The sequence below is a fragment of the Crassostrea angulata genome, chromosome 3, assembly GCF_025612915.1.
Source record: "Crassostrea angulata isolate pt1a10 chromosome 3, ASM2561291v2, whole genome shotgun sequence".
NCBI lineage: Eukaryota > Metazoa > Mollusca > Bivalvia > Ostreida > Ostreidae > Magallana > Magallana angulata.
Window position 1 is genome coordinate 25,215,331 of NC_069113.1, and position 18,967 is coordinate 25,234,297.

At 32.4% G+C, this 18,967-nt stretch overlaps 1 protein-coding gene across 1 annotated transcript in view; it reads right to left on the reverse strand.

The window, feature by feature from the left end:
- LOC128176808 (uncharacterized) overlaps nt 1-18,967 on the reverse strand; it is a 47,508-nt gene that overhangs the window by 3,192 nt on the left and 25,349 nt on the right. Inside the window, exons 30-43 of the mRNA XM_052843356.1 lie at nt 18,254-18,411; nt 16,209-17,423; nt 15,916-16,010; nt 14,910-15,079; nt 14,431-14,797; nt 13,829-14,006; nt 13,398-13,582; nt 12,510-13,195; nt 10,959-12,406; nt 10,179-10,450; nt 6,811-9,954; nt 6,425-6,730; nt 6,217-6,345; nt 5,940-6,084 (exon numbers count right to left, since the gene is read on the reverse strand). Coding sequence (XP_052699316.1) covers nt 5,940-6,084; nt 6,217-6,345; nt 6,425-6,730; nt 6,811-9,954; nt 10,179-10,450; nt 10,959-12,406; nt 12,510-13,195; nt 13,398-13,582; nt 13,829-14,006; nt 14,431-14,797; nt 14,910-15,079; nt 15,916-16,010; nt 16,209-17,423; nt 18,254-18,411 — 8,498 coding nt within the window. The remainder of the gene's footprint in view (nt 1-5,939; nt 6,085-6,216; nt 6,346-6,424; nt 6,731-6,810; nt 9,955-10,178; nt 10,451-10,958; nt 12,407-12,509; nt 13,196-13,397; nt 13,583-13,828; nt 14,007-14,430; nt 14,798-14,909; nt 15,080-15,915; nt 16,011-16,208; nt 17,424-18,253; nt 18,412-18,967) is intronic.

The following is an 18,967-nucleotide window of genomic DNA, read 5'->3' on the forward strand; positions in this document are numbered from 1 at the left end:
TTACTTTCATTTTCAGAGTTTTTCAATACAGACGCATTTTGTCGGAAAACGAATCTGACTTCAAACCACGAAATTTTAACAGGAAAGAGACAATTTGATGAGCTTTCATTCAAGAGGTCCCTCGTTGCTGAACGAAAATTAGGGCCGGAGCTATGAACCATAACGTTAACATTACCGCCTATGGAAAATGCATTAGTGGACTATACCCATATTGAGCTCCATGCTGGTAAGGCATATTTCTTGTTTATTTGCAATTATTATGATTAAACGTGCATTTTTCTTTTGTACATCTTCTCATTCATGTGAATAAACTAAATTTCCAACAAGTTCAACAAGTTTAATCATTTTAATAGCATATTTTCCAAAAAAATATCCATCACAACCCCCCCCCCCCCCCGGGATTTTCAAAAAACCAATTTGAATGAAAGAAATTGTGATTTTAACTTGAATGTTATTTATTTTGAGTATTTACATTAAAAAAAGAAAATGTAGGCGTGTTTCTAATTATATATGAGTTTAGAAGACATTTTTATAAATTTTGAGACCAAATATTACTTCGGGTTTTTAGTGCGATCATTTCAAGCGAGCAAAAGTGAAAGTAGAAAAGCAGAAAGTTTCCGGTGAGGAAAAATACTTCATTCTAGCAGTGTCCAGCTATCTAAGATTAGTTTGCATTGTAAGGGGATTGTATTAGTGTCCGGTAGGTTCCAATTCTATATTTATGATGATAGATTTGCATTAAATTTGAGTAAATTAATTTGTCATGCATGTGACATGACTATGTACCGAAGATGTAGGCATGCACTCTTTAACATGTAGAAGCCTACCATGTTGGTTAGTACTTAATCCACAAAATCTATCTTTGTTTATCATAATCAAAATTAAATGAAATTATCAGTAATCATTTTAAGTAGATATTTACTAGTATTTATTTATTTATTTATTCATACTATTGAAAAAATAGATCAATATGTTGGGGTGGGGGTTGATCTTGAATGTCATTGGGGGGGGGGGGGGGTCTTTAGGCTGTATAGATGTGTTGTGCATGAAGATGTAGTTATTGTTGCCTATCTGTTCTCTCTTTCTGTATCTTCCCCCTCTATCTAATTCTCTCTGTCTGTCTGTCTGTCTGTCTGTCTCTCCCTGTCTGTCTGTCTGTCTGTCTCTCTCTCTCTCTCTCTCTCTCTCTCTCTCTCTCTCTCTCTCTCTCTCTCTCTCTCTCACCATATGGCTGCTTTTGACATGGAATTGCTAATGTTGGGAATAGTGTTGGATAATGTAGAATTTAATTCAAAACATTTCATTTTAGATAACATGTTAATTGAAATGGAAGTCTTCTTAAAAAAAAAAACATTACAATGAGCCACACTTGATGTAAGTAAAATTTATTTTTGTAACTTAATTCACTCGTCCAAGTTTAAAAGAAGGAACCTATAAAAACTATATACCCTGCATGGCCAGTATTTTACATGCAGATAATTTAGAATATTATAGATACTGGGAAACTTTACATTGATTATACATATTTCAAAGACTTTGTGGGTATTTCTTGTTCTTCTGGATTTTGAACTTTAGTTAAATGTAGACTCTCTTCCACAGGATATGTCTTTTGATAATTTTTGTTAAATTTGTTACCATGGTAACAATATACAAGAGTAAAAGAAAAAGTCATTATTAGCAAGTTTCTTTTCCCTATGACATATATTTAATGAGTTAAGTCATGGTGCATTTGTTCCGAAATTAGGCTTAAGGTAGCTCGCGGGTTTACATGCTTGTGAGAAAACCTACCTTGAAAATTTGTCCGCGTGATCCATAGGTTTCGGAGTTTTATTTCTAAAATTTATTTGAGATTCGTCTGCGCGGTAATAATGTTACCATGTTTTAAATACAGTGTCATTAATAAAATCAAGCAACGCCATTTCAATGAAATATATAGTAAAATGCACATCTTAGTCGAGAAACGCATTACAAAACTATGCTCCAAACTTTTAAACGATTCAGACGAAATTAATTATACTCAACACAATAACAGAGGAGATAATTTTAAATCAATTCATAACAAATAATCGGTATGTGTTCTCGGCCAATTTTTGGCAAAACAACTTTTAAGATTTAAAAGATTTCTCAAAACCTTATATTTTCATTACGACGTTAGCCCGACGTCATTATTTCCTTACGTCTGCGAACCCAAAAATTGAAATGCATTTATTGACAAGACTAGCTGATTAACACATTTTAGAACATGTAAATACTAATTATACATTATTGTAAATGTTATCAAATGCACAAATGCAATAAATGTAAGGCTGTAAAGATACAGAAAATTGCTATTTTTGTTTTTATGAAACTCTGAGTCAATCAATGCAAAAAATTTCCAGGCAACTACTGACATAAAAGTTTGTAATCGTATACAATAATACAAAAGAATTCTAAAAATTTGATCGGTAGTTAAAATTACGGAAGTTATAATTGTAAAAAAAAAAATTAGCGAAGTTAATGCATACGGTTCAATTAATTTACTTGTCTATTTTAAAACATGATTTTAAATGGAGGAGTTCCAACGCACACTCATACTTTATAGAACAAAATGTGACAATGTATGTGACATCTTTAAATTTTCAGCACTTGATCATAATAAATGTTTGTATAAACAGTAATAAACTGCATTTAAGCTTTTTGAAATATTTCCCTTTATACTTCTAAATATCTAATTTGTCATTTAAAAAAAAAATGTAGCCTATGAGCTTACTATGACGGTCAACTCTTTACGTCGAATCCTACTGTGACGTCAGCAAACCCGCGAGCTACGTTAAATAAAAGTTTAGCAAATATTACACTTATATGAGTAAAAACAACTCATCACTATGACGTCATTATGACGTCATAGGTGAGGTAATCTCAAGCTAGCATCAAAATGGAGCAAAAATTGAATTGAGGGCCTCACATTATAGAGTCATATAACTTTATTATTTATAAACCATTACCTACATGTAATACCTTGATGGATAGGGAAATTCCTATACTTTTCTATTTAACCTTTTTCGTGGTGTTTGAAAACAATTCTTTTTTGTAACTAAAGAAAAACTCATGATTTTTACGACAACAATTTTATAAAATCAGACATAATTGAGCTTTTTCATAAGAATATATATATGAACAAAATAAATTTGGTAAAATATTGAATGTATATGTTTTAAATATTTCTTAATCCTTGAGATTAAAGTTTCCTCAATTTATGCAATTTGAAGAGCATCGAGTGCCAATGAGCTATATGTTGTTTAGGTAAATTATGACTGGACTGTTTCTTCAAATTTCATGCATGTGTATCAATGCTGCAAAATCCATAGTTATGTTTTGAAATTTTCCTAATTTGGAATCATGGTTCTGTATAGTGTCTAGAGTGAATATATAAGCTAAGAATTGTAAATAACCACAATGACTGTTTTATATTGAGTATATCCCTCTAACTATTTTTAGAATCGGTAGGACAACAAAGTAGTGCCTTTAAGCAAAATAGTCCCTATACTTGCAGAGTGTATATACATTTATTGGGACATTTTAAATCAGAATGCTTGACACATGTCAGAAAAGAGGATTTGCAATTTTTAAAACAAGTGTCAAAATTGAATTATCATTTGAAGAAGAGAATTGAAAATGTTTGATGTACACCCTTTCCAAAACTGAGAAATTCCCTACTTTTACTTTCATTTTCAGAGTTTTTCAATACAGACGCATTTTGTCGGAAAACGAATCTGACTTCAAACCACGAAATTTTAACAGGAAAGAGACAATTTGATGAGCTTTCATTCAAGAGGTCCCTCGTTGCTGAACGAAAATTAGGGCCGGAGCTATGAACCATAACGTTAACATTACCGCCTATGGAAAATGCATTAGTGGACTATACCCATACATTTTTTCTGTCTTCGGTGACGTATCATTTTAATGTTTCTTATGCAATTATAAATAATAATAATAATTAGTTCTTCTTTTAACAAGAATTGTCTTTCAAGTCTTGGGTTATCTCCAGTTATATTTTTTTGTCTGGGCAATTGTGACTTGTCCGATTTTCATTTAAACCAACGCTGTTTATTTTTGATATTATACATCATTAAATAATTTGTAAAACTTCAGATCGGAATTTGGTTTCGACACAAGGCAAGCGAAATTGCATTTCTGGTAGTCCGTCCATAACTATCAAATTTCATATCTAATAGATTGGAAGTTTAATCAGTAAAATCTTAAAGTGATTTTAAGGGGTTTATTAAATAACAAATATTCATCTTTGAAATTATAAAAAAATTGATTATTAACATATTTGTTATATGTTGAAGTTAACATTGAAGTCTATTGGAAAAAGTATTTTTAAATATAAAATTTAAGTACAAGTTATTTCCTCACATGACTCTTGGTAAAAATTTGATATTTCCTTTTCTTCTAATATCCTAAACTAATTCATAAATTACCATATATATTTTTATAAAATGATTCTTTTTAATTTCGTAACAGAAAAAAGTTTGTAGTGCAAAAAAAAATTCATTAAACTGACTATATACATACTCCCGATTTGGGTTTATGTCAACATTATGATAATTTTAAAATACGTATTTGATGTAGTATTGCTCAATCAAAATTCGCCTTAGTTATGGATGGACTACCTTATTACATCGATGTCAAATAATGACAATATACTGAAATATCAAAATATGCAGTGTCATTTTACCATATACATTTACATTGTATATTTTACAAAATGATAAAAATGAAACAATTACACATACAAATATTATTAATGAAGTAATTTCTGTTAACATTGACGCCGAACGGCTCAGCCAGCTCAATCGGTTCATCAAATCATATTGACATAACCAAAAGAAAAGGTTTGTTGAAACAGCATGTTTTATATTATATGTATGTTACATGTGATTTAAAAGTTATTAATTAGGGTTTTTTAATATAATAAATATATCTTATAAAAAAAATAATCTAATCGCATGAAATTGCTTTTACAAATTAACATTACTAATATACATGTACAGGTGTGTATGTTACATAAACCTCGTTTGAAAGATTTTTGGTTTGTGTATGTAAAAGGCCTTGTCAGAATCATTATTCTTTTTTTGCATTTGTTTTTCCTAAATAAAGAAGTTACATGATTGGATAGGACAGGATAGTATAAGATAGTATCTGTAGGATAACATGTAAAATAAGGGATATGATAAAATTGCAGAAAAATGGGGAGCTTTCAGGTGTGTGGCACTGTAGACATGCACGAACACACGTATGCAAATACATAGAAACATAAAAACAATTATGTGTACCGTATTTAGCAACTTCCAAAACTCGTCAGCTATGAAATCGTAAATAGTTTTCAAAATAAGCAAGAAAGTGAGAAAGATTGAAAAAAAGGAACAATAATTTGAACATGACATAATTATGAGTACTATACAGACTTAAATAATTAATGTTTATTTTACAACAACCATTCATGTTTAAAATTTAACTTCACTACGAAATGATGTTTATACAGAAAAATTAACCAATGCATATTTCAATAATGCACAGTATTTCAATCCAGCAGTAGTCTTTATTTTCAATTTAATTGATAAATACATCATTTGTGTCTTAATAAGATCGGGTACGGACAACACGCAATAATGCGTGAATTACGTCAGTTGTTGTTCTGTGACGTATGGATAATTACCTTATTGATAATATAAACCCTTTTTAAACTACCTCTAATTTATTTTCTTTAAAAAGTCTGCAAACAATTTTTTTAACAATGTTTAAAACAGTATCAAGGATTTAACACCCATTTTAGAATGCATTCATTTTCCTGAACATTTGTTTACATGTTATGTGATCAAATTTCTTCAAAATGTTAGTAATTTAGTAATACTTCAAAAACTTTCGATTGAGCGAATATACAAAACGCCCGTTACCTTTTTCGAATTTCCCGCGTGGACGACCAGCTTGTAGTGTGAGGATTGATGATATACTTTCTAAAGCGATAAGATGAAGCTGATCCATATTCCGTGGTGAGATCAAAATCGGATAAAGTTCCAACAGTAACACCCAAAACATAACCTTGGATATTAATAAGATTAAAAAAATGTTTATTCTAACACCTGAATAAAATTCTTTAATAAAACAGTTTATCGAGACACGTGTATATCAAAACATTTATGAACGGATATAAACATTAATTATCGAAGTTACCTCTTAGCTGAATTACAACTATTTCATTTCCATTTACATGCTGTAATTCCTCAAATTTGTCATCAGAAATCCATCCAATTATTGTTGAGATTTTAGAATGTTTATGAATAACCAAATCTTTGTCTTTCCCTATGGTACAAAAAGAGTGAAAATGTCAAGAATATGTTTTTTAAATATACATTGCTTTTTGTTACTCATGTTGACTTACTTATGAAACAGAGTTGATTAGTTGAGATATTAGCTTCCAAATGAGAATATCCAACTGCAATTAAAGAAAGATAAACACATCGCCCAGGTTCCATAAAAAACTGGAAATCGCTTTCTGTTTTGATTATCTCTTTGTTGGTTAAATTTCGCCAAATATTTTGGGATAGTGAGGCTATAGATTTCCCTGTCTTGTTGCCATTTAACCACAATTCTCCACCAATTACTTGGGCACTTCCTTCTTTAGTCAGTCCTATGATAGTTTTTGGAATTATATCGGCGCCGTCTTTGTAAGTGCCCATTTGCCATTCTAAAATGGTTAACATAATATTTATTATAATTAAAAATGACAATGCAATGCAATCTTTTATTGGCTCTTGCTATACTCACTATATAACTCGGCATCATAAATATAACGCTTGGTGTTCCATTTGACCCCAAATCGGTCTAGTGAGCCCATAAACACAACACCTGTTTGGTTATCAAATTCCAAGGAATGCATTATTTGTGAATCAGTAGTGGACACATCAGGCGGTGAAAGAATTGTGGAAACGTTACAACTGTACACAGCTGAGAGACCGGCACCATTATAAACCAAAATATTTACAAAATAAGTTGTTCTGTCATCAAAGTATATATTATCATCCAAGTCTATTCGAACTTTCGAAACATGTCCAATCTCCTTTTGTTCATATTTATTGTCGTCCTTTTTACTGCCCTTATTATCCTTTTCAGTCCCAACTTTGACATAAATGTTCTTTATTCCACTTATATTGTCGATACATGACCAGTAGGCACCTATGGTTTTGTTAGAACCTAATGTTTGGGTTGGTGTTTCCATTCCTGTGAAAACTGGGTCCAAGCATTGAATATACTCACAAACGGGTGGTGTTATATCGATGATAACAGGGTTTGTAGAACTCGTAACTGACTGACCGGCAAAATTTATCATTTTTACATTAACATAATACTGCAAAATTGATAGAATTTCAGTTTGCATAGTTGAATTTAATCCGTCATTCGAAAGAACTGTTGGCATCAAATTTAAATTTTGAATGTTAATTTGTAACATTTCAAATTCATTGACTTTATTATCGTCGAAGGAACAATTTGCGTCGCAACTGAAATAACAATTAAACATGCAAGGTGTGCACATTTTTCTATATAACGTCATTTCATGAATATTGCCTGGAGTATTGATATTGTCTGAAACACCTGCCCATATTTCTGAAATTCCACTTTCTTTATCATAGAATCCCGCTCCATATATGCAGTCCATAGTATTATTAGAAGGTATTTTCAATTTAAAGAGAATTGCTTGAGATCTAAAAGGATGAATAGGATCTTTTAATGGCTCTCGATAATCATTAAAATTCCATGTTTGGACAAAAATAGTGAGATTGCTTTCATCAGTAGTCAGTCCATATATATTGGCCTTTTCTTCTCCGTCAATTGAAAATTGTAAATCCAGTACAATTTTATCATTAGAGTTTCTCTTTTTCATCTTAATGCTATACTGAAGTTGTGAATCAACAGGGTTCGTTTTTATATCTACCCATCTGTGAATTTCTCCGTATGCATCTTTTGCCCAAAACAGACAGTCCCATTTATCACTTTCTTGCTGTTGATCTCCTAATATTTGAAATCCGAATCCATGGGAAACATCTTTATTAATACTTTCGTATATTGGTCCAGTCTTATTAACGGCTGCTGAAATAGGAGGTGATATTGTCTCTGCTATTGATGGGTCATCTGTAGTATTCAACAGATTTGGGTTATTTGCATTTCCATTCTCAAATTCAGAAATGTTAAAGGCGACATCATCAAAAACGGTTGGATTAGATCTTATAAAGGTTTTTGGGAAAAATGGATTTTCTTTTGAAGCTGATATCATAACTGAAGTTGAAATATTTTTTCCTTCTGCAGACGACAGTACTATAGAAATTGTTCCATCATACGGGGCTCCTATTGAACGTCTAATTCCACTCTTCTGTATTTTAGTGAGTGGAACATTATACCCGATTTTAAGGATATATTTGTCTTTATATCTTCTTACGTTGCTTGGCGAGAAGTCTCCCGATAGAGATGTCCATGCAAATTCATCTCTGGAAGGGAAAATTGTCCTTGTATTATCACAAAGATAGGCATCTTCTGTCTTTGCAATTGCTGTCAAAGCTTCAATTGTCGATGTGGAAGACTGATACAATTTTTCATGAGCCCAATCATTTCCAATTTTTGTTGAACCTACAGATGGCGAACTAGTGTCCAGTAACATAACTGGACTGCTAAATTGGGATTGAAGCCCAGCGTTATTGCTTGCTGTTACATCAATGTAATAGTATCGATGTGGTTGTAACTCTAAACTTTTCATTCTTACTTTTGGGTCTTTTAGGGCTTTAACTTCTATAAGAATAAATGAACTCTGTTTTTCAGATGTTGGGCAGTCCACGTATTCATTCAATCGAAAAGTTATAATGTCAATTCCACTTTCAGGGTCTTCCAATTCAAACAGCTGTATTTCAATTTCATTTGCATCTGTTACAAAGAACTGCTTCAATCCACTAACGTTCCACTGATTAATCATGAATGTAATATTACTGTTAATAGGCGGTGTCGTGTCAATTAAAATGAGCTTGCTCTCCGAAGAAGAGCATTGCCCAATTTCATCTCTTGCAATTACAGTAATGTAATACAAAATTCCGTGATGAAGAGTTAGGTTTTTAAGAGTTACAAAAGTATCAAGTCCAGCTTTCAGCATGTATACATCAAACATAACAAAACCGTTTTGAAAATCATAACATGAATAAGTGTTATTATTTCGTGTAACTTGTTTGGTAGATATACCTACAATATACTCATTTATCCCGATATCTGATTGATAATCAGTCCATGATAAAGTGATTTCACTTTCACTTCTCTGAAATTCGTTCACTTCTATTGATCCTGGAATAATACTTAAACGGTATCCCACTCGTACACCGTTGGAATAACTTTCCGCATATTCTCCTGTTTTACTATATCCTCTCACAATTACAAAATAAAGTACATTTTTGGATGTCAGATTTACATCAGTGAATGTGTAACTTTTATTCAAACCAACATTTGTAAAATTATAAACGCTAGTGGTTTTTGTGTCCTCCCCTATAGAAATTTCATAGTAAGCAATCTGCTGCAAATGATCATTAGACAGCTCGTCACCAAACGCATCCCAATTTGCTGAAAGGTCTGTTGTTGATTCTTGGTAATCAATATCATTGTGATCGAGCCCATCTCTTACAAAACCGAAAGTTGGCAGTTGGATTTTAACTGTTATACCATCTGATTTGCCAATGTATGTGCGATTTGATGCATCAGTTAGTCTTACTTTGACAAAGTAACAAAAATTATTCTTCAAGTCAAGCTCATCGTTGTAAAAGAAATGGTCATTCCATTGTATCTCTGTGAAGTTAAGGACAATATTTCCAGTTAAATCCTCCACGCACCATTCCGATCTTATAACAGGACAATCGCCAGAATAGACATAGCTGAAAGTGCCTATAAAAGTATCAAATAAAAAAAAGGTATTTATTATTAGCTTGCATCAATAAAACTGCACTAATAAAAACATAATTTTGATTATCTAATTTATTGATTGTTTGATGTTTCACGTCCCATCAATATTAGCTATTTCACGAAAGGTCTTCAAAATTAGTTTGATTTGTGTCATTCGAATGATGACAAACATAATACTCTCGGTATAATCATATTTTGCAACTTGCCTTGAATTACATGGCGGTTATTCTGGTAGTCTAAATCTTTGCCACCTGTTCCATCCAAAACTTTAATGATGGGATCAAAACTTAAACTGATTTGAATTGCTTCTGATGTCAAAACATTATGGAGTCCAACTTTATTAAAAGCTCTGACTGTGGCATAAATCTGTGTTCCAGGTAACAAAGAAATACCATCAATAGTTACATGTGTTTCAGTCAGGTCTTGATAGTCCTTGATATCGTTCAACCCAGGTTTACTTCCAAGGCAAATCTCAGCTCTAACAAAATAATTGTTTGATAATCAGTTAAAGCTTTTTTGATCTATTTATTTTACTATAGTTTGTTTTCCATAAAAATGATATAATTTGATCAAACTTTACTGTTACTTTACACCAAAACATATATTTGGTGATGATAATGTAAACCATCACATTTTAGAGAACTACTTTGAAAATTAGTATTAAGCTCTTAAAAAGACAGATCTGGTAGTTACATCAATATTGCACTTCTGTATTTCAGAATAATTAAGCCGGTCTTATCTGAAAGCAAAATCCACCTGTAAGCAGGTATGAAGCATTTGACAGTGATTTATTTGCAATTTATTTTTTACTTTTTGTATATAGTAATGTAAAGAACTATTGATTAAATGTTGTTTGCAATCACATATAACAATCGTTCCTTAAATCTATAAACACCAAATATATAGCATGTGTCAAGCCTTGCTTAAGTTCTAATTGGACAACCTTTTAGAATTAGAATCCTTCTTTTTTTGCAAAAAAGACATACCTATCTAAGCCAGATTCTTTATCCTCTAAGACCGATATACTGACATCCACGTATGTTTGGGGTTGTTGGCATATCTGTTTGACACGTTGTTTATCGGGATTTATCCACGTTACAAATGTAACGTTTTCAATTATAGGTGCTGAAGAATCAATATCAATCTGAAACGTTTCCGTTAGAGACTGATTCAATACATTTTTTACAGTAAGGGTGGCATAAATTACAGAGAGATGTTCAAGTTTGAAAGAGTTCTTAACATCAACACTGTACGTATTTATATTAGAAGGCAAAGTGGTGTTTCTGATGATATCATCAGATAGCTCCCTGGAACCGATGCTGATTATTACTTGCTTTAGCGCACTTTCTTCCTCTTTATGTATCCATGAACATTTTACTACAGAAAGTTTTGTTGAAATCACGTTTGTGCAACTGAAGACCTGAATGAAAGGTGGGGAAATATCTGCAACAATTGGCACAGATATACCTGTTGCAGAAAACTCAACAACATCCATTGCATGAACTGTCACAAAAAATGACTCCCCTGCTCTTGGTAAAAATACACCGGGCTCTATTTTCGACTTTAAAGATGGCCGTAAAGGAAGTTTATCATGTTTAAGCGGTAGTGTTCCGACCGAGAAATTAATGTATCGGAGTAAAGACAGATCACTTACATTCCATCTGTACTGAAATGAATCAAGATATGCCTGATATATATTTTGAGAATTAGAATCAAAAAAGGTTCCCTCATCATGTGATGGTAATATATTCGATATCATTGGAGGACTGAAATCGGTGGTTATTCCGTCGGATGTCGATACGATATATTCTTCATGACAATTATGTCCTGTTTTTGCCTTTACTGTTACATAATACGTTTTGTTTTCGTCTAATTGAACGTGAGTTTGTGCTTTTCCGTGAGTTTCATTGTAAACAAGGCCATACTTGCTATACTGATATATATCGCTATGGTATGGCTGCGATCCTATTGCCCATTCATATCCAATTATATTACATGCTTCACTTTCAAAGCCCTGGAAATGCATTCCAATACTAAACTTATCATTTGTACTGTCTTTGTCCACGTTTTGTTCACGCCCATCGCAAATTACTCCTGGTACGTTTTCTTTTACGATTTTGATTGGTTTGGAAAACATTGGATTTGATAAAATACCAGCACCATTTTCGGCTTTGACGGCTACATGGTATATTATACCGTATTTATCAAATGACAATAACTGAACGTTTATATCAGCTGAAGTTTCTATACCCATATCAATATAACCGTTGGTCACGCTTGTATCCCCTTGTCTCGTTCCAATAGCAACAAAAAACTTTTTAATGTTACTCTGTGGATCCTCTCCGACCCAACTCACTCTTAAAGATTTGGAATTCGCATATTGAACAAATCCATCTTCAATTTCTTCATCTTCATCCGAAAGACCCAAATAAACCTTTGATAAATATAGAGAATAAAGAGAAATTACCCAGTCTACGTTTAAAACAATAACATTATCCGAATCAAAACAACTTGCTTAAAAGAAATATTGGTCTTACCTTTAACATTATTGGTGGAGTCGGGTCAATAGTTACACCATTTGATTCGTGAGCTGTTGACAGTTGAGCTTGGTTGATAGCTGTGACGTGTACTGAGTATGTAGCGCCTGATACAAGTTTTTCAGTATAATAAATTTCTGTAGGCTGTGATGTCAAACTTGGTGGTATTGAAATGTACATGGATGTCTTTGGCCACACCCGTTTTTTTATCCCATGCATTAACTCAAAAACAGAATATCGATACTCCTTTATCCCCGATTCCTTGTCTTGATATTGCCATCGCAGTGTCAGACTGCTGTCATCAATCTGATAGCTCAATCTTAAATTGTTGTCTTCAATAAACACTAAATTTGGTGGCGTGTGATCAACAGTAAAACCATCCGTTTTAACAGCTACTGCAAGGCCTGCTTTATTAAAGCTTTCAATTCTAAAATGCACAGTATCACCATGTTGCATACTTACAGAATTGTCAGTCAAATGAGTGTGGTTTGTAGGGTTAAACGTTTTAACCCTTGCATTGTTAATGTAAATTGATATGACATAGTTATCGATTCCAGATTCTGGATCTGTAAAATTGTTCCATGAAACAATTTTAGTGGATATTTCTGATGAAAATACCAAATCTTTTTTTAAGTTTGAGCCATCTACAGCATAACCTGGGATTGGAGGTGTTGTATCAACGAGAACTAAAAGTGATGAGAAGATCAATATTGTGTATATTAGAATGGGAATGGTATCAAACCTAGTAATTTCAAATACAAGTGTGTTTATAGCATGCATTATTTTAGGTTTCATTATCACAATTAATTTTATTTACATGTACTATGTTTTAAAATTTGTTTTAAAGATTCAGAAAGGAATGATTTGTTGTGAGATGCCATGACTTACCTCCATTGGAAGAACTCTTCGAATGTTTAGAATTTAGAGCGGCATTAAAGACAATCAATGTGGAATAATACTTTGTGTTGTGCTTAAGAACAGTACTAACACATGCAGATATTGTATTGTGTGAAAAAGTGCGAAACACCATCACGTTTTCGGCTCCTGGATCTGTTCCAATTCCCCATCGAACACTTATAAAGTACAAAAATCAAAGCCATCTTTAAATGCAATATTTTTAGTGGGATATAATATTTAGCATGATATTCTTGATACATGCTGTTTATTAAAATCCAAGTGAAAGTCAACTCTTTTTTCACCGTCTCTTTTAAAATTATCATGGATAATGAAAAATATTCAAATATGTAGAGGATACAAAGAGTATGAGTTTTAAATATTCCCTTAAAATTTTATAATTAGAATGATAGACAAATTTTTACTGGTCAATTCCGGACTCAGGATCATGGAAACCAGTCCACTGAACACAAATTTCTTTGTTACTGGATTGGTAAGTTATGTCTCGAAAATGGATTTTTCCATCTATAACGAACCCCACAATTGGTGGCGATCTGTCAATAATGAAAGGCTTTGAACCACTGTCCGCTTTAAATAGGCCAACTATGGACAAACAAAACAGAAAGTTTGTATTCAAGCAATATCTTAAAAAACTAATTACAATGTTTGTAGAGTTATTAAATTTTAATGCTATTGCATGATGTTTTATACAACTTACAATTTAAGTAATATTGCTTTTTTTGTTTTCCAGTACGAAGCCATTACTTTTAATCGCCGAACGCTTTCTTTTATTAAACTTTTCATATTATTTAAACGTTTATAAGTGTCATAAGGTGTCAATATCTTATAAGGTTGAAAACAAAATTCAAATGGAAAGTAATAATTTATGTTATTTGTAACTTATTTTATTATTTAAATAAAATATAGCCGATATGTTTCACATTTTGAGAGGCCCAATTTAATGTAGTTTTTATCATAAATAATATTCACTCATTTATAACTGTTCGACATGATATAAATTGAATACCTCCATTGTTGACTCGTATTCTTGGCCATGCTGGAACTCCTTCTTTCAGACCAAGCCCTTCTATTACAATAAATGGATGATCTTCCCCATTCATCGGTTGATGATAAGATTTCTTCATGACAAGTACATCGTACTTTGTCTTTCCTAAACCAAATTCAACATCGGCCAACATAGATTCGTTGTCACCAGCCTTATAATATATTGCCAAAATGTCGAAATACTCGTCGTAATAGATTTGTTCAATGCCATGAAGAAACGGCGGAGTTGTGTCCACTATCAGAGGTAGACTGTGACATACCGTTGTAACTAAAGAACCCCCAAATACTACACTATTCAGACATTGAATTGTGTTGAAGTACTTTCCATCCTACGAGAGAGATCAATAAATTATAAAACTAAAGTTACTCTATACTCAAATCAAACAGTTAAACTGAAATTTGACAAATCTATAACAATCTTTTATTTGAAAACTTTCTCACCTGTAAGTGAAGGTTTTTTTCAATTCCATTGTTTGTCCAATGTTTATCGCTGTGCAAAAATCCATGTGGATCGGAAAAATTAACCACATCTTGTGAGCAAACAGATTTGCCTACTGCCCATAAGTATTTATATATACCAGATTCGTCATCGTGAAAACCATTAAAATTAACTACAAAATACATTGCAAAAGCATTGATTAATCAAAGTACTGAAGAACAGACAGGAGTTGATTTTATCGATTATTATTTATTTTAAAATCAACGATATATTATTTTGCATAGCAAGTAGTTTCCTATATGTATTTGAATTATGCACATTTGTTTTTAAAATATGAATTATTCTCCGACAAGAATTTCGCGAAAACCCCATATGAATCATGTTGTGTAATATTCAAAGAATTAATTCCATCAAACTACGTATCAGTGATCGATATTTTAAAGAAATAGTATAGATCCAAGCAATATTGAACTTTAGTCTCGTTCAACCAGTCGCTCGGCTGTCTCTGTTGATCTATGATACACATGTAAGCAAGAGATACTCTCTGCTTATCGGAGATTTACGGATATATTGAACTCTGGCGTAGGAATACATACAATGTACGACTACAAAAAATATCTAAATTGTTCGTGTCATTTAAAATTTGAGTATTAAAAAGGCATCTATAAATAAGTTTCCTCGAAAAACAATGTTTTAGAATACGTTACATCGAATTTATCGATTATTTTTAAGGACTAAATGTTATCAGCGGTGTTAGTTTGTGCTTAGGTCCAAACACTGTTTCACTTTCGGTTTGCCTGAGTAACTGCATAGGAGAGTTGATTTAAAATCAACTCCCAAAAAATGATGACATATATGCATCAAATCTATACAACCATGTGATATTAAGTATGAAAAGAACAGCTTCTATTTATATCTTTGAATTAATTTTAAGGAGCAAGGTATGTCGATGCAAATTTTATCGTCAGTACGACGTCACATTATGATTACGAACATAAAGATAGTTACCAGATATATAGTGATTGGATTTTGTATACATTTTATCCACAAGGGGGTTGTGGCCATTAATCACTGTTGATGCTTCTTTGCCATCAATTACGTGTCTACATCAAATAAGAAAATTTTGAGAAGTTTTTTAAACAGTACATTAAAGAAAATTTGATGTGCAAATGGATCACTTTAACTCTCTTTTTTTCACATTGATATACAAAAATGTAAGGATTCAAAAATAGTAAAATGTAAGGATCCAGAAATTGCAATATTATGCAAAAACCAATTTAATTATATTTTTTCAAAGTTACCTATGATTTTTCTTCCATGTCACTTCAGTACAACGTTGAGCTGTCGATGCCTTGCAGCCATCGGCCTTGAAAGTTTCTCGAAAGTCTGTGCCAAGAGGCCCAGTCATTGGTGGTGTGAAATCAACCATTGTTCCTACTGAATGAAGGTAACCAACATATCCAAGAATGTTGCCTATTCGGGCATTTATAAAATAAACTTTGCCATGTTCAAGGGGAATGTCTTCGTATCTCTCAAAAGAGTTGTATTGCAATCCAAGTCTTTCATAATTCTTGTAAGAACCACTTATGCGTAATTTTGCGTTTGGTCCTTCTACAACATGTTGGAGCTCACAGGACTCAGTGAAATACGCGTAATCAAATGAAACACATTTTGTTCCTACGGTGACACATCTAGTAGCACATTCTTCTGGTGTATGCGTTAAATGAATTGCAAATGGTTTGTTTGTAAGTCTTCCATCTTTTGGGATGCTGAAATGTTTCAAAGCATTAAAAACCCCTGCCCTGTGTGACGTTATTCCTAACGTAAGATTTTTCCAAGATATGATGTCGCTTCCATACATCCCAGAGCTGATTCCCACTGCTTGCATATGAGTATGTTTCAATAAGGAATCATCAAAAACGGTAATGGTACCCAGTAAAACATTCGGGTGTGAACTGTATTTATAAGAAGGGTCAACTCGTCCGTCAGGTAAAGTGTTGTCGTAAGTATGGAGCATGCAATACACCCGAGCATCAGAACCTTGACTGTTCACTGCCTTCACTGTCCAGTAAAGAGGTATTCCGTTCGGTAAGTCATTAGTTGCTACGAAGACAGAAAATCCACCCATTTCTGTGAAGTCTAGGACATTAGTACCACCCTGTTGAGTGCCAATAGCATAAAACAATTTCAGGTTACTTTTATCATCGTCTGCTGCAACCTGAAGCTCATAGGCAGGGTCTTTATGATTCCGACCAGTAATTTGTTTGATAAGACAATTTACCACCGTTTCCCTTTTTTGTCGATTTCCGGGAACATTGACGGCTGGTGAAAAAAATTGTGGCGGAGTTGTATCTTTTTCATTTTTTATATTCGTGAAAATATTACCGGTAATAGGTTTTAAAGAGTAGGTCCAAAGAGTGCCTCGGAAAATTGTTTTCCTCATTCCAAAAAAATCCAAGGTGCAAAATGCTTCAAGTTTTAGCCGCAATGGTATAAGACTGACATTAAGACTGCCCCTTTAGTGAAATAAAGTATACATAGAATGTAAATTATTGATATTTTGTTTTATAAAGTTATTTGATAACTTATAGAATAAATATTGGTTTCACTTTTACGAAGCGTTTTAAATATCCGATTTAAATTTTGCTCGTCAAGATTTACAAGAATTGTTAAAAAAATTCCCAAAAAACAAAAACAAAAACCAGAGAGCGTTATAAAAAACAATCTAAATAAAAAAATGCGAATTTCTTAAGAATAACAAACACATTATTTTATTGTTAAACTGTATCGATGGAAATTGGAGAAGTTAATAATACATTATTGTACGAATAAAATGGTCCCACTTCATATGGTACCTGTTGCTACGCCTTATAGCAAGGAACAAAATCTGGCAAAATTTTATTTAAATATTGAAATTCTTTTTGATAGATATTTTTTCTGTATGAGAAATTCAAGTTTAAGTGAATTAAATAAGTTCATATTAACCTATATTTATTGTGCATTATTTAGTGTTGTATGCTAATTTATCAGCATCCTAAAGTACACTTACCTGCCATACTAATAACAAAAGTAAAAATTAGGTTTAATGAAATGTTTATTTCTATTTTGTGTATCATATTGTACTTTTAAAAAATAATATATATATAGAAAAACGGACAACTACGAATCTAAAAATTGTCATTGACTTATCAAGGCGAAGGGAGATGCATTTTTTTGGGACAAATTTTTAAAAAATGGAGTTAACCTATGTTTTTATATCTATTCATCGCTAGGATCTGTATATCTTATGAAACAAAATTTAAAACCGATCATATTATTACAATAACGTTCCATTGTGTCAACTTACTTCACTTCTAAAGGAAATTTATTATACGTAATTTCCACTTTCATTGGAAATTGCGATTCAAGGAGATAACCTGTTAATCGTAAACCAGCTTTGAAGACGAAATAATTCACATTCACACTTCCCTGTGCTTTGGCTCCTGCCCAAGGGTTTAGTGTTGCCTTTGAAAAAAGAAATTCGTCTTAGTAGCCATTCTAATATAAACAAGAGGCCCATGGGTCACATCGCTCACCTGAGGAACAAGAGGTATGATAAAATCAACTTAATGGAGTCATAATACAAACTACCTAAACAATGTAGTATAATACATGTAGATCCTGTATAAATAAATATCAATTTTTTCCACTGGATATTCTTATTTTTATTATCATTAGTCCCTTTTCTAACAGGATGATTTAATAAAAATATCACCTGTTGAGCATTGCAAATCTCAAAAGGATCCTAAACAATTGTTTATAAATGGAATATGAACCTAAATCAAACTCTGAACCCCTTGTGAGGGCCAAGAATCGTCAAAAACCAAAATCTAAACAAAATTAAATAGTCACCCGGCTGAAGATTTTTAAAGATTTACTCTTCATATTCCTATGTTAACATTCCGATCCCCACTCTACCTCTGGGGTAATGATTTTCACAACTTTAAATATACACTACTTGAGAATGCTTCAACACAAGTTTCAGCTTTCCTGGCTAATTAGTTTCTGAGAAGACGATTTT